General features: G+C 37.0%; 1 protein-coding gene across 2 annotated transcripts in view; it reads right to left on the bottom strand.

Annotated features, from left to right (window-relative positions):
* Positions 1-15,387, bottom strand: part of BBOF1 (basal body orientation factor 1) — a 47,168-nt gene that overhangs the window by 18,050 nt on the left and 13,731 nt on the right. For both annotated transcript variants that reach the window (XM_064292737.1, XM_064292738.1), the window contains exons 5-8: positions 9,147-9,227; positions 6,273-6,343; positions 5,324-5,468; positions 3,785-4,278 (exon numbers count right to left, since the gene is read on the bottom strand). In XM_064292737.1, the coding sequence (XP_064148807.1) occupies positions 3,785-4,278; positions 5,324-5,468; positions 6,273-6,343; positions 9,147-9,227 (791 nt within the window). The remainder of the gene's footprint in view (positions 1-3,784; positions 4,279-5,323; positions 5,469-6,272; positions 6,344-9,146; positions 9,228-15,387) is intronic.

The following is a 15,387-nucleotide window of genomic DNA, read 5'->3' as shown; positions in this document are numbered from 1 at the left end:
AATATTAAGGAAATAAGCAAAACACAAAACTGTAGCGTAACATATATTCAGGCATACACACAAAGGAAACACGAAAAAAAAACAGTTGTTCGGTGAGATTTTGGTACGTGTTTTCCTTTTAACATTTCTTTTTGTATTTTAATATTTCATTACGAAAACAGAGTTAAAAAACGTACTTAGAAAATAACATATAACTTCACTACTCTTTTTTCTTACCTCCAAATAAGGCTGCAACTAAGCTTTCCAGGCATGTCTTTATCTATACTATAACTTTCCCATAGAATTCAGTCTACTTGCTATTTACAAAAGCTGGATGACCTGTACAAAGGGTATTGATGTTTTATATCGCAAGAAATATTTTTGAATATAGGTCAATTTTTTTCTTTTTAATTTAGGCTTTGCTTTATGTTCACCATATACCTCCACTGTCCTCCCCCCGTCTGCCTCTTAAGCAAATACTGTAACATTTTAACCACCAGTTCTACACTGTTGAATAGGGAAAGTAGCAGGTGTAGGTAGAGGCAATAGGTCATTGAGGTTAAGGTGGTAACCTGCCCAGTAGCACGAAGAGTCTAGTTTCTGCATTAACAGCATGAGGAATCACTTTAACTTCCTCTGAAAACTTACGCCCCTTAATATGTTGTTGTTAGGTGCCATCAACTTGGTTCTGATTCATAGCGACCCTACCTACAACAGAATGAAACACTGCCCAGTCCTGCATCATCCTCACAACTGTTACTCTGTTTGAGCCCATTGTTGCAGCCACTATGTCAATTCATCTAGTTAAGGGTCTTCTGTTTTGCTGACCCCACTTTACCGAGCATGAAGGCCCTCTCCAGGGACTGGTCCCCCCTAATAACACGCCCAGTACCTAAGATGAAGTTTCACCATCCTCCCTTCTAAGGAGAATTCTGGCTGTACTTCTTCCAAGAAAGATTTGTTCATTCTTCTGGTAATTCATGGTATATTCAATATTCTTCACTAACACCATAATTCAAAGGCATCAATTCTTCCTTGGTCTTCCTTAGTCATTGTCCAGCTTTTGCATGCATATAAGTTGATTGAAAAATACCATGGCTTGAGTCAGACACACCTTAGTCCTCCCTCAAAGTGACTCCTTTGCTTCTAAACACTTCAAAGCTCTTTCACAGCAGATTTGCCAATCCAAAACATCATTTTATTTCTTGACTGCTGCTTCCATGGGCACTGATTGTGGATCCAAGTAAAATGAAATCCTTGACAACATCAATATTTTCTCTGTTTATCATGATGTTATGTTGCTTACTGGTTCAGTTGTGAGGTGTTTTATTTTCTTTAGGTTGAGGTGCAGCCCATACTGAAGGCTGTAGTCTTTGATCTTCATCAGTAAGTTCTTCAAGATCTCTTCAATTTTAGCAAACAAGGTTGTGTCATCTGCTTATCATAGGTTATTAATTATTCTTCTCTAATCTCAATGCTGCATTCTTCTTTATATAGTTCAGTTTCTCAGATTAATTGCTCAGCATACAGGCTGAATAAGTATAGTGAAAGGATACAATCCTGATGCACATCCTTCCTAATTTTAAACCATACAGTATCCCCTCGTTCTGTTCAAAAGACTGCCTCTTGGTCTATGTACAGGTTCCACATGAGCACAGTTAAGTACTCTGGAATTCCCATTCTTCTCAATGTTATCCATAATTTGCTGGGATCCACACAGTCAGATGCCTTGGCATAGTCAATAAAACACGGGTAGAGATCTTTTTCCTGTTCTCTGCTTTCAGCCAAGATCCATCTGACATCAGCAATGATATCCCTCATTCCACGTTCTCTTCTGAATCTGGCTTGAATTTCTTGCAGCTCCCTGTGGATGTACTGCTGCAACTGTTTTTGAATTATCTTCAACAAAATTTTACTTGCATGTGATATTAATGATATTGTTCAATAATTTCCACCTTTCTTGGGAATGGTCATGAATATGGATCTCTTCCAGTCAGCTGGCCAGGCGGCTGTCTTCCAAATTTCTTGGCACAGACAAATGAGCACTTCCAACATCGTATCCATTTATTGAAACATCTCAATTAGTATTCCATCAATTCCCAGAGCCAGTGATTTTGGTCAGTGCCTTCAGTGTAGGTTGGACTTCTTCCTTCAAAACCATCAGTGCTTGATCATATGTTACTACCTCCTAAAATGGTTGAACGCTGACCAATTCTTTTTGGTACCATGGCTCTGTGTATTGCTTCCATCTTCTTTTGATGATTCCTGCATCAATCAATGTTTTGCCCTTAGAATCCTTTAGTATTGCAGCTCAAGGCTTAAATTTTTCCTTCAGTTCTTTCAGCTTATAAAAGGTTGTTAGTGAGTCTTCCTCCAATCCTGATGCCCCGTTCTTCATATAGTCCAGCTTCTCGGATTATTTGCTTAGCACAGATTGACTAGATATGGTGAAAGGACACAACCCCAGCACACACCTTTCCTGATGTTAAACCATGCAGTATCCCCATCTGTTCAAACAACTGCCTCTTGATCCATGTATAGATTCCTCATAAGCACAATTAAGTGTTCTGGAACTCCTATTCTCTGCAATGTTATCCATAATTTGTTATGATCCACACAGTTGAACGCCTTAGCATGGTCAATAAAACACAGGCAAACATCTTTCTGGTATTCTCTGCTTATATATGATACAGAGTCAACTTGTTTGACTTAATAAATGAAAAGAGGAAATTACAGTGAATCTCTTGGTAACAGAAGTGGTATCACAAACTTCTGGATAGAGTAAAGTAAAAAATTTATTGTATGGGGCATTTTTGAAGTATTATTTTTCAGAGGCTTTGAAAGGCCACTGAGCATGCCCAACTTTCCCAACAGCCATATAATTTAAAAGAATCTGCAAGTTAGCCCATTAAAAAATAACTAAGCACTCTGAATAAGACGTTAAGTACATAATAGTGGAAGTACTTTTAAGTTTCTTGAGTTAGCGCCTTTGAAGAATCTAATTGCATTGGAATATAAAACAATTTTTTTTCAAAATAATCTTCAAAATGCATTATAATTTAATTGAAGATTTATAGGGGGAAGAGCTCTGTAACAGACAAAAATACTAATAGATTTAATCATTGTATATACTCTGCAACTATCTTAAGTATGCTGCCACCTTTATCGTAGTGGCAGAAGATTTCTGGACAGTATTTTAGAAATTTGTGGGGACTTTTGGTTAATACAATGATGGAGGAGCACTATTGGCTGTCCTCCAACTCATGGAATAGTTCTGCACAACAAAGAACAATTACAGCTTAGGCATTATATTAATATTTTTAAATTATATGTTTAGTTAGAAATTACCTATAAATTTCATCTCAGGGTAATAAAGGAAACATTACAAAATATTTGTGAAGTGTGGTTATCAAAACATTTAACCTGAATCTAATTTACAGGAATTTCCAATCTCCAATTTATAGGAAAAAAAGATAAAGGGAGAGGTTAAACTATATTACGATGACATTACACAGGACAAATAATCTAGTCTTTAACAAGTCTCTTGTCATGAAAGGGGGTACCTCCCAAGAATACCTACTAAGCCCCATACACTATGCTGGGTGTCTGTCGACTTTGTGGAGCTACCATCCCAGCTCTGGATTGCTTAACTCCAGACATCAGCCAGCTCCTGTCCTCAAGTAACTTACTATGTAATCCACTCGACACTTGGATATTATCAAACTGAACTTGTCAGGGTTCTTATTTCTCTAAAATGCACAAAAATAGCAGCACAAAAAAGAAAATACTAAAGCATTATTAGTACCATTTCTCAGCCTCCATAAGATCCTGATTCACACTATTGGTGCTGTGCTCTCTGCCATCAAATGTTCGGATTTTGGGATATTCTGTTTTTCCTGCAAGTGCTGCTCTCATTTTTAAATTGAAAGCAGTTTGCGCTATCTGCTTATAATGCATTCTGCTAAATAGGATCTGTTGCTTCACTTGGTGTAGAGCATCCAAAAAGAATTCTTCCACCTCTGTTCTCTCATCCAGTATGTTCTTGGCCAGCTTCTTCACTCGCTTCATTTCCCTGTCCTTCAACTGAAGAAGATGCTGCAGCTTGTCAATTTCTACCTGACCCGCTTGATTCTCTATCATTGCCTGTTGTTGCAGTTTTAAAACTTCAGCTTCAAACTCCCTTGTCATACAAGTCAGGGCAGTCTCCAAGCTTACCACCTTTTTCTGAAGTGTTTGGATTTGTGATTTCTGCTGGTTAAGTTGCATAATTTTTTCCTTAACCAATAAGTCATTGATCTCCTAAAAATAGAATGATGAGAGAGGTGAAAGATTAGTTTTTTCTTTAATAATTCCAGAACTCAAAAGTTCCTGACTAACTTCTATTACTTTATGGGATTTGAGTTCGATGCCAGGTTGAGGTGATATTCTAGTATCTGTGTATAGAGGGCAAAAAATATACCAGGGTCCTTGTCTGGGCTAATAAAGGCAATCCACTGATTTTTTCTAATTAATAAACTTCCTTCCCTCTAAAATTCTGGAAGATTAAATATTTTGCATTATCAAAGGGTAATTCTAAAACCAGCAAGATTGTACAGTAAAACATTAATTTAACAACTATACACTGGAAACTGTGGCTATTCCAATATTCATTTTCTCCTTCCTCCTTAGTAATAAAACATCAATTTTATTCAGGAAGGCAATAAGCCCAACTGAAAGCCTACATTCCCTAGCCTCCCTTGGAGTCCGGCATAGCAATGTAACTAAGTTCTTGCCAATGAGATGCAAGTGGGAATGTGTATGGGACTTCCAGGAAGATCTCTAACAGGAGGGGCACCCTTTTTTCCTTCTCGATTCCTTCCTGCCATTTGAAATAGCAATTAGAGCTCCAGCAGCCATCCTGGACCACGAGGTGACTTTGAGCAGAGCAGAGTTAAGGAACTTGGGTGTCCTTTGACTTTGTGGAACTACCATTCCAGCTCTGGACTGCTTACCTCCAGACTTCCTCTAGGTGACAGAATAACCCTTATGTGGTGAAGCTATGGTTATCACATCTATTATTCACAGATGAACCTATTTTTAATTGATTCAGGAACCAACTATAAGCAAAGCAAAACGAGTATTCTAAGGTACTAGAGGATGGGAGTGTTACATATACGTTTCTGGTATTTTCTGTATGATGTTAAGTCTAATGCTTCTAATAAGTCATTCAGCAATTAATCCTTTTTGGTAAGTAAGGTGAGTCATCTAGACAATGTCCTGTGTGTCATCACTGTAACTGATTCTTGATATCACCAACCCAATTCCTTAAAAAAAAAAAAAAGAAACACAGTCTGAATGACAGAACCTTTTGATGTAAAAGGATACTATGAGTCTCTTGCAACCTCTGGGAGTTTTTTTGTAGATCATCAGCTTCCTTCAGATGGTATGCAAGAGCTTTCTGGAGATAAACATTCTCTTTAAAAACATTTCTTCCAGCATTATTCAGTTGCCTAAAACAGACAAACAGATATAAGATTCCAAAACACAGACCTAAGTTTTAGATATTACCAAACTAGAACAATGACTGCTTTACCCCTCAACATTAGTAACAATGGCCACCACTTACTTAACATATAATGGGTACTCAACAGTTAGGTGGGAATCTTGTGACTGAGTTCTCCTCAAAGGGAAAGTAAGAAGCGATGTGTTACTTCCAGTCTAAGGCTGGTAACAGAGGTGTGAGTTTTCCACACTCCCTGTTGAGCACATAAGCAGATGTGAAGAACCCCAAGATGGTGGAGGTGCAAGAAGGGAGCAGCCCAACTCCCTGAATCACTATTAGAGGACAGAGCTGAATGACCCACATTACACTGTTGCGTGAGCAATAAATAAGCTCCCAAATAACTTGAGATTTGGGAGTTTGTTAACACTATGCAGTTTGGTTACTTTCACTAATATACCTCTCATTACAACCCTGTAAGGTTGCTACTATTAACCCTATTTTTATGTGAAGAAATTTAATTTTTAAAAAGCTAACAAATCTTCCTGTGTTCAGTTAGTATGCAAGTTGAGAACCAGTTCAAAGCCTACATTTTTTACCACCATACCATTCTCCTATAGAAACAGTGGGGGCTGGAGGGGCGGGGAACACAAAGAGAAAGAAACCATGAGGGAGAGTAGACCAGAAATTTTGAAGTAAGCAAGGTAGGAGAGAAGGGAGCAGACGAGATGATACACACAATATAAGAAAGATAAAAACAGCAGCACAGAGGTAAGAGATGCTATCCAAGAAAAAGGAGGCAGCAGTCTCTTACACAACAGCTTCATGGTGGGCTCTCTCTGCCAACATTATTATCTTCTTTTCAGCTTCTTGTTCTAGTCGATGCTAAGAAAGAAAACAGGCTGTTTAAATAGCTATATTTGTAACAACAAGTTTTACACATCAAAAATTTAAGTAATTAAGTAAAAAATGGCAGAGTAGGAAGCTCTAGAGGCTGGTCCCTCCACCAAAACGACGACTGAACTTGAAAGAGCAATTGGAAATAGCTATTTTGAAACTCTGGAACCTAATCAGACACTTAAACCATACAGGGGGGTACTTGATGATCTCAAACTCTTGAGAACCAAAGATAAAGAGAGAATCCTAAAAGAGAGAAGTGAATTGTCACATACAAGGGACCCTCAAGAAGATTAAGTGCCAATTTCTCCTCAGAAACTCTAGGCCAGAAGGCAGTAGAATGTCATATTTAAAGTGCTGAAAGAAAAGAACTGTCTACCAAGAATTCTATATCCAGCAAAACTGTCCTTCGAAAAAATGAGGGTGAAATTAAGATATTCCCAGATAAACAAAAGATGAATGAGTTTGCTATAACCAGACCTGTCCTACAAGAAATGCTAAACGGAGTCCTTCAGACAGAACAGAAAGCACCCTAAATAGCACCTCGAAGCTATAAAAAAAAAAAAAAAAAAGCTATACAAAGGGAAAAAAAAAGCTCTCAGGTAAAGGTAATTTCATAGGCAATACTAAAGGTCAGTTTTATGGTATTTTTGAGCATATATTATTTATTAGAGCCTATATTATTTAAAACAATAAATGAATAAAAAAGAATTATAAATTTATTGTGCTAATAATGTATAAATAAATATTTTGTGCTAAAAACAAAGTGGGGGGGAACAGTATAGGGATAGAGTTTTTTAAATGTTATTAAAGTTAAATTGGTATCGATTTAAACTAGGTTGTTGTAATATTAGGATGTTACATGTAATCCCCCATGGTAACCATGAGAAAAAGTACAAAAACAATATATACAAAAGGAAAAAAGAAGGGAATCAAAATGGCTAACTACAAAAAATTAAACACAGAGGAAGGCAGTATTGGAGGAGAAGAGGGACAAAAAAATATAAGACACACAAAAAGCAAATAGCAAAATGGCAGAATTAAGTTCTGCCTAATAAGTTTTTTTTGGGTTAATGATTAAACTCCCCAATCAAAAGGAAATAACAAACAGCAGAATGGGTGAAGAAAAAAAAAAAAGATCCATCTATATGCCATCTACAAGAGACACACTTGAGACACAAATAGGTTGAAGGTGAAAGGGTGGAAAAAAAAATTCCATGTAATAGTAACCAAAAGAGAACTGTAGGCTATATGAATATCAGACTAAATAGACTTTAAGTCAAAATCTGTTACAAGAGAGTATTATGCAATGACCAAAGGGACAATTCAGCAGGGAGATATAGCAAATATATGCACCTAATATCAATGTTCCGAAATACATGAAGCAAACATTGACAATAATGGCTGGAGACTTCAATACACTACTTTCAAAAATGAACAGAACATCTAGACAGAAGATCAATAGGGAATTAGTAGATTTGAACAGCAGTATAAACTAACTAGACCCTAACAGACATGCATAGAACCCTTCACCCAACATCAGCACAATACACAATCTTCTCCAGTGCACATGGATCATTGTCCAGGATAGACCATGTGCTAGATTACAAAACAAGTCTCAATAAATTTAAAAAGACTGAAATCATACAAAGCATCTTCTCTGACTACAATGGAATGAAACTAGAAATAAGTAACAGAAGGAAAACTGGAAATCATGCAAATGTGTTGAAATTAAACAACAAATAGGTCAAAGAAGAAATCTAAAGGGAAATCAGAAGATACACATAAATGAAAATGCAAGAATAACATATCAAAACTTATAGGACACAGTAAAGGCAGTGCTTAGAAGGAAATTTATAGCCTACATTAAAAAGGAAGATCTCAAATCAATAACCTAACTTTACACCTTGAGCAATGAGAAAAAGAAGAGCAAACTAAACCAAAAGCTACCAGAAGGAAATAACAAAGAGCAAAAGAAATAAATTTGTGAATAGCAAAACATAGAGAATCAGCAAAACCAGAAACCGATTCTTTGAAAAGATCAATAAAATTGACAAACCTTTAGCTAGACTGACAAACAAAAAAAGGAAATGGAAATAGTTAAAATCAGAAATTAAAGTGGGAATATTACTGCTGACCCTACAAAAATAAAAGCGGTTATAAAAGAATACTATGAAAAATTGTATACCAACAAATCAGATAACCTAGACGAAATGGACGAATTCCTAGAAACATATAAACTACCTATTTCTTTTGATTCAAAAAGAAACAGAAAATCTCAACAGATGCATAACAAGTGAAGAGATTGAATAAGAAATCAAAAACTTTCCAACAAAGACAAATCTAGGACCAGATGGATTCACTGGGGAAGTCTACCAACCATTTAAAGAATTAACACCAATTCTCCTCAAACTTTCCCAAATATAGGAAAGGAGGGAAAACTTTTTATGAGGTCTCTGTGTTCCATAGAACACAATCTATGAGGCCAGCATTAGCTTTATACCAAAGCCAGACAAGGACACCATTAAGAAAACTACAAAAACACGATTACAAACTCTTTGTAAAATGACAACCCCTCTAGATGATTTTAATAATTTCTGAAAAGGAGGAGAACATTGAGATCTTTAGAAGAGAAAGTTTTGTTTACCCTGTTTTTATTCAGCCAGGATTTGGTAACAATCTTTAATCTTCCAATAAGATAACAAATGGAAGGTTGGTATGTCTCAAAACATATACACTTATATTTTTCTACCAAACAGAAGATTTCTTAACTAATCCTAATAGTATGTACCTTTTCCTCAAAAAACCTGCCTTCCAATCTTCTAAGAGTCTCCTGATGTTTCCGCTCTGTGTTCCTTAAATTCTCTTTTAGCTAAAATTAAAATAACAAACAAAAGATGGTCAATAAGAAATGGGGGTGATTGGGGTATATTTCCAGAATATTCACAATAAAGAAACATTTTCTCTTAGTCCTGAACATAAAGGAAAAATTCTGTCCCTGCCTCTAAGTACCAATTTTCCATAATCTTCAACAGATTTATAAGATCAGTATTAATTTGAATTTTTAGAAGTCTTTCATGAATAACAATTCTCAGAGCATTCAGACAAGTTGTTCTCACATTTTCCAAGTCTTTATTTAAAACGTGAAATTTCACAAAATCTTAAAATTTTAAAATTGAAAGGGACTTCAGGAGTCAGACTGTACAATCATCGTCCTAATATGGGAATCCCTGTACTATCCCTATTATCATTAGACATTAGAAATATCACTAACTTGAATCTCATTAATTCCCCTGGATGTACTTTAATGGTTCTCAATTTTAGAAAGCTCTTCCTAATACGAATCTAAAAAACATCTCACTATGACTCCCATGGATGGATCCTACTTTAGCTTCCTAAAACCATATAGAATAAAAGAGACATAAAATTCTTCTAAGCAAAAAAAATGAGTTTATTTAAAGCTGTGGTCCTACAATTCATATTGAAGGCTGCAGTCTTCGATCTTCATCAGTAAGTGCTTCAAGTCCTCTTCACTTTCAGCAAGCAAGGTTGTGTCATTTGCATATCCCAGTTATTAATGAATCTCCCTCCAATTCTATGCCACATTCTTCTTCACCTAGTCCAGCTTCTTGGCTTATTTGTTCAGCATACAGACTGAATAAGTATGGTGAAAGGATACAATCCTGATGCACACTGTCTTAGTCATCTAGTGCTGCTGTAACAGAAATACCACAAGTGGATGGCTTTAACAAAGAGAAATTTATTCTCTCACAGTCTAGTAGGTTACAAATCCAAATTCAGGGTTTCAGCTCCAGGAGAAGGTTTTCTCTGTCGGCTCTGGAGAAAAATTCCTTGTCCTCAATCCTCTCCTGGCCGAGGACCTTCTCAGGCACAGGGACCCCAGTTCCAAAGGACACACTCTGCTCTCAGTGGGTGCTGCTTTCTTAGTGCTGTGAGGTCCCCAACTCTCTCCTCGCTCCCCTTTCCATTTTTCTCTTGAGAGATAAAAGGTGGTGCAGGCCACACCCCAGGGAAAACTCCCTTTACCTTGGATCAGGGATGTGACCTGGGTAAGGGTGGTGTTACAATCCCACCCTAATCCTCTTTAACATAAAATTACAATCACAAAATGGAGGACAACCACAGAATACTGGGAATCATGGCCTAGCCAAGTTGATACATACATTTTTGAGGGGACATAATCCAATCCATGACACACACCTTCCCTGATTTTAAACCATGCAGTATCCCCTTGTTCTGTTTGAACAACTGCCTCTTGGTCTACGTACAGGATCCTCATGAGTACAATTAAGTATTCCAAAATTCCCATTCTTCCCAATGTTATCCATAATTTGTTATGATCCATACAGTCAAATGCTTTTGCATAGTCAACAAAACACAGGTAAAGATCTTTCTGGTATTCTCTGCTTTCAGCCAAGATCCATCTGACATCATCAATGATATCCCTTGTCCCATGTCCTCTTCTGAATCTGTCTTGAATTTCTGGCAGTTCCCTGCTGGTATACTGCTGCAACCATTTTTGAATTATCTTCAGCAAAATTTTGAGTGTGATATAATGATATTGTTCAATAATTTCCACATTCTGTTGGATCACCTTTCCTTGGAATGGCACAAATATGGATCTCTTCCAGTTGATAATTCAGCCTTCAGTACGGATTACACTTCAGCATAAAGAAAATAAAATACTTCACAACTGGACCAATAAGCAACATCATATAGATGCAGAAAATACTGAAGTTGTCAAGGATTTCATTTTACTTGGATTCACAATCAATGCCAATGGAAGCAGGAGTCAAGAAATCAAATGATGTTTTGCACTGGGCAAATCTGCTGCAAAACACCTCTTTAAAGCGTTAAAAAGCAAAGATGTCACTTTGAGGACTATGGTGTGCCTGGTCCAAGCTATGGTGTTTTCAATCACCTCATGTGCACGTGAAATCTGGACAATGAATAAGGAAGAGGGTAGAAGAATCAACGCCTTTGAATTATGGTGTTAGCAAAGAATATTGAATATACCATGGACTGCCAGAAAAACAAAAAAATCTCTCTTGGAAGAAGTACAGCCAGAGTGCTACTTGGAAGCAAGGATGGTGAGACTTCGTCTCACGTACTTTGGACATATTATCAGGAGGGAACCAGTTCTTAGAAAAGGACATCATGTTTAGTAAGGTAGAGGTCAGCGAAAAAGATGAAGACCCTTGACAGTGGCTCCAACAATGGGCTCAAAAGTAACAACGATCATGAGGATGGCACAGGACTGAGCTATGTTTCATTCTGTTGTAGACAGGGTCGCTTTGAGTCGGAACTGACTCAACAGCACCTAATAACGAGGGTCCTATAGTTTATATTTACTGGCAAGAATGAATCAGATTAAAATAGGCATGTTGTTGTTGTTAGGTGCCATCAAGTCGGTTCCAACTCACAGCCACCCCATGCGCAACAGAACAAAACACTGCCCGGTCCTTCACCATCCTTACAATTGCTGTTATGCTTGAGCCCACTGTTGTAGCCACTGTGTCAATTCATCTCGTTGAGGGTCTTCCTCTTTTCCGCTGACCCTGTACTTTACCAGGCATGATGCCCTTCTCTGGGGACTGATCCCTCCTGACAACATGTCCAAAGTATGTAAGACGCAGTCTCGCCATCCTTGCTTCTAAGGAGCATTCTGGTTGTACCTCTTCCAAAACAGATTTGTTTGTTCTCTCGGCAGTCCATGGTATATTCAATATTCTTTGCCAACGCTACAATTCAAAGGTGTCAATTCTTCTTCGGTCTTCCTTATTCATTGTTCAGCTTTCACATACATATGGTGCAATTGAAAATATTCATGCCATTAAAAAGGCAGTAAAAAAGGGCCTTCCCATCAGACAGACCAGAGTTCAAGTGCTGGCTCTCTTACTTGCCAGCTGTTTGACTCTGGGCAAGAAAGTCACTTAACTTCTTTAAGTCTCAGGTTTCTGGGTATAAAAGGCAGATAATAGTAGTACCTATCTCACAGGGGTGTGGTGAGGACTAAGTAACAAATAATACACATAAAGTACTTAACACAATAACCATTTTATATTAAAAAAAATTTTTTTTATATAGAGGTTAATTATTTTGTCTAATGTTGCCTTCACTTATACTTGCAATTTTCGTTACTGTGACTTCTGTTCTAACCGTATTAAATCTCTGTTTTATAAGACCTCTTTCAGATATTCTTTCTTCTCTCTGTATGGTTTTTCATACAATTAAAAAAAAACAGCCTCTTACACTGTCAGAGACTTTCAAAATTAATGTCAATATACAAGTTCATAGAGCTATCTACCATCCAAGTGAGTGTGGGGGAAATCTTTCATACATCATTGTTGTTGTTAGGTGCCGACGAGTCAGTTCTGACTCATAGTGGCCTTATGTACAACTCATCTGCATATGGCAGGTTAAAGAGTCTTCCTCTAAAAATCTATAAATTAACAAATCTTTCAAAATATAATTAGGCAATGCATATCAAAAATTTATAAAGTTCATGTCCTTTAATTAACCTAAAATTCCTAAAACTTATCCTAAAAGTTAAAGATGTAGAAGATTTCCTTACTTTGATGTTCATCAATTTATAATGCTAAAAAGTTAGAAGAAAGTTCAAATGTCCACTACCCAATGGAATTCTGTGCATCTACTCAAAAGACATTATAGAAAAATATTTAATTACACTGGAAAATGTTGACAATATATAAAGTGAAAAAAGTTAAACAATTTGTATATCATGACCACACTTAGGTAAAAATAGCATATAAGTAATTTTTAAGTATGTTTCTACATAAGACTCAAACCTGTTGCTGTCAAGTTGATTCCAACTCATAGCAACCCTATAGGACAGATTAAAACTGTCCTGTAAGTTTTCCAAGGAGCACCTGGTAGGTTCAAACTGCCGACCTTTGGGTTAGCAGTCATAGCTGCTGACCACTGCGCCACCAGGGTTTCCCATGTTTCTATGCATAGCAGAGGAAAAAAAGACTGTACAGCAAAATACTAATAATGGCTTATTTCTAGATAGTGTAACTGGGGGAATATTTTAATTTTCTTTTTTATTAGCTAGATTTGCTGAAACGGGTATTATCACTTTGCCAAAAGAAGACAAAAAATTATTTTAAAAAATAACTGCAACAACTTACCAATATATGCTCCATATGTTATAAGATAAAAATATTTTTTCTTTAATATTTATGCCTTGATTACTTTTTAATAATCTAAATTTAATTACCCTCTTTTTAATTTGTACAATGAATTCTATATATACAGTATAATTAATTTTCTTCCTCTATCAGGAACAATAACCCCCAATTTTAAATTCATGGGCCCCTACACCCACCTCAATTTCTTCTATTTTTTGAGGTTCCATAGAACATTATTTTTTTCCCATAAGCCAGTACCTTTTGCCTTCGAATTTTAAGTTTTTCCCAATAACCCTCTTTGAAAGGTAGGAAATCTGTTTCTCCTCTAGGTGGCAACACTATTCTTCAAAAAAAAATCACACCATGGTCCCCTAGAAAATGCACACAGGTCTTAAATTTACTTTGATTCAGAATGCATACCTATAAATAGGATGGTTATTTTAAGAGTTTCTAAAAAGTTAACTTCATTGATTCAATCTGCAGCAATTTCATACAAAACAAAACTTTATATTGCATCTAGAATACTGGTGCCTTAAACTATACATTTAGAAACCCAGGTGGCATAGTGGTTAAGAGCTATGGCTGCTAACCAAACGGTCAGCAGTTCGAATCCACCAGGTGCTCCTTGGAAACCCTACGGGGCAGTTCTACTCTGTCCTATAGGGTCGCTATGAGTCGGAATTGACTTGACGGCAATGGGGTTTGGGTTAATTATGTATTTAACGATAAGATCCACTCAACATTTAACAAAGTATTATTGAACATTACTGTATCTTTTCTTTCAATGAACACAAAAGACAAGGCTGTTGATGACTCAATCTACAGTCTAGTAGGGGAGATTGAGACAAATAATAAATACAAAATCATAATAGAATGAGCTAAGTGGTGTAAAAGAGATACAAAAATGCTGTGGAAACACAGAGAAAATAAAATCATTATTTTTAAACAGGACTCTGGGGAATTCCTCACGGAGAACATGCATTTGAGCTAAATCCTTGAAGCATGTATAAAATTTAATGGATACAGACCTAACAGGATATTCAGGTAGAATAGTGTGAACAAAGTAAGAGAGACAAAAAAGACTTCAGGGATGAGTGAGTAACCAATTTGGGCGGAGGGAGGAGGTGTAGGGAAAGGAGATAATAATGTTCCAAGGTAGGTGCAGGGTCTCAACTTTCATGCTAAGGTGCCTGGGCAATTTCCTGTTTACAGGGAGAGCCACTAAAGAAGATTCTTCAGCAAGTGATCAGAACATCATCAGAGCTGGGGCATTTTAAGATTCCTGCAGCAGCGTGTACTCTGGACTGCGCTGGTGTGGCAGTTTTAAAATTTGTCCACAAATTCTTTGACATGCCTTGCTTCAAATAATGAACCCTAATTCCCTACCCCTTGAATGTGGGTCAGACTTAGGGACTCACTTCTAACCTATAGAATAAGGCAGAAGTAATGGTATGGGATGGAGCCCCTGGTGGTGCAGTGGTTAAGAACTCACCTGCTAACCAAAATGTCAGCAGTTTGAATCCACCAGCCACTCCCTGGAGATCCCATGGGGGCAGTTATACACTCTGTCACTATGAGTCAGAATCCACCCGATGGCAACGGGTTTAATGGTATGTGATTTCCGAATCTATCCTATGAAAAGAATAGCTTTTTTTCTGGCTCTCTTGGATTATTCCCTCTGGATGAAGTCATCCACCAAGTTGTGAGGACACTCAAGCAGCTTGTGGAGGGGTTTAAGTTGAAGTTGGTAATTAGAGGGAAGCCTCAGCTTCTTCTCATACGGACTTCTACCAGCTGCTTATGGATCAAAGACCTAAATATAAGAGCTAGAATGATAAAACTCTTGGGAGAAAAAAGGTT

This window comes from Loxodonta africana, chromosome 10 (genome assembly GCF_030014295.1).
Source record: "Loxodonta africana isolate mLoxAfr1 chromosome 10, mLoxAfr1.hap2, whole genome shotgun sequence".
In the NCBI taxonomy this organism is placed as follows: Eukaryota; Metazoa; Chordata; class Mammalia; order Proboscidea; family Elephantidae; genus Loxodonta; species Loxodonta africana.
Note: the sequence above shows the minus strand (reverse complement) of the source record. Positions and strands in the feature narration are given on the sequence as shown.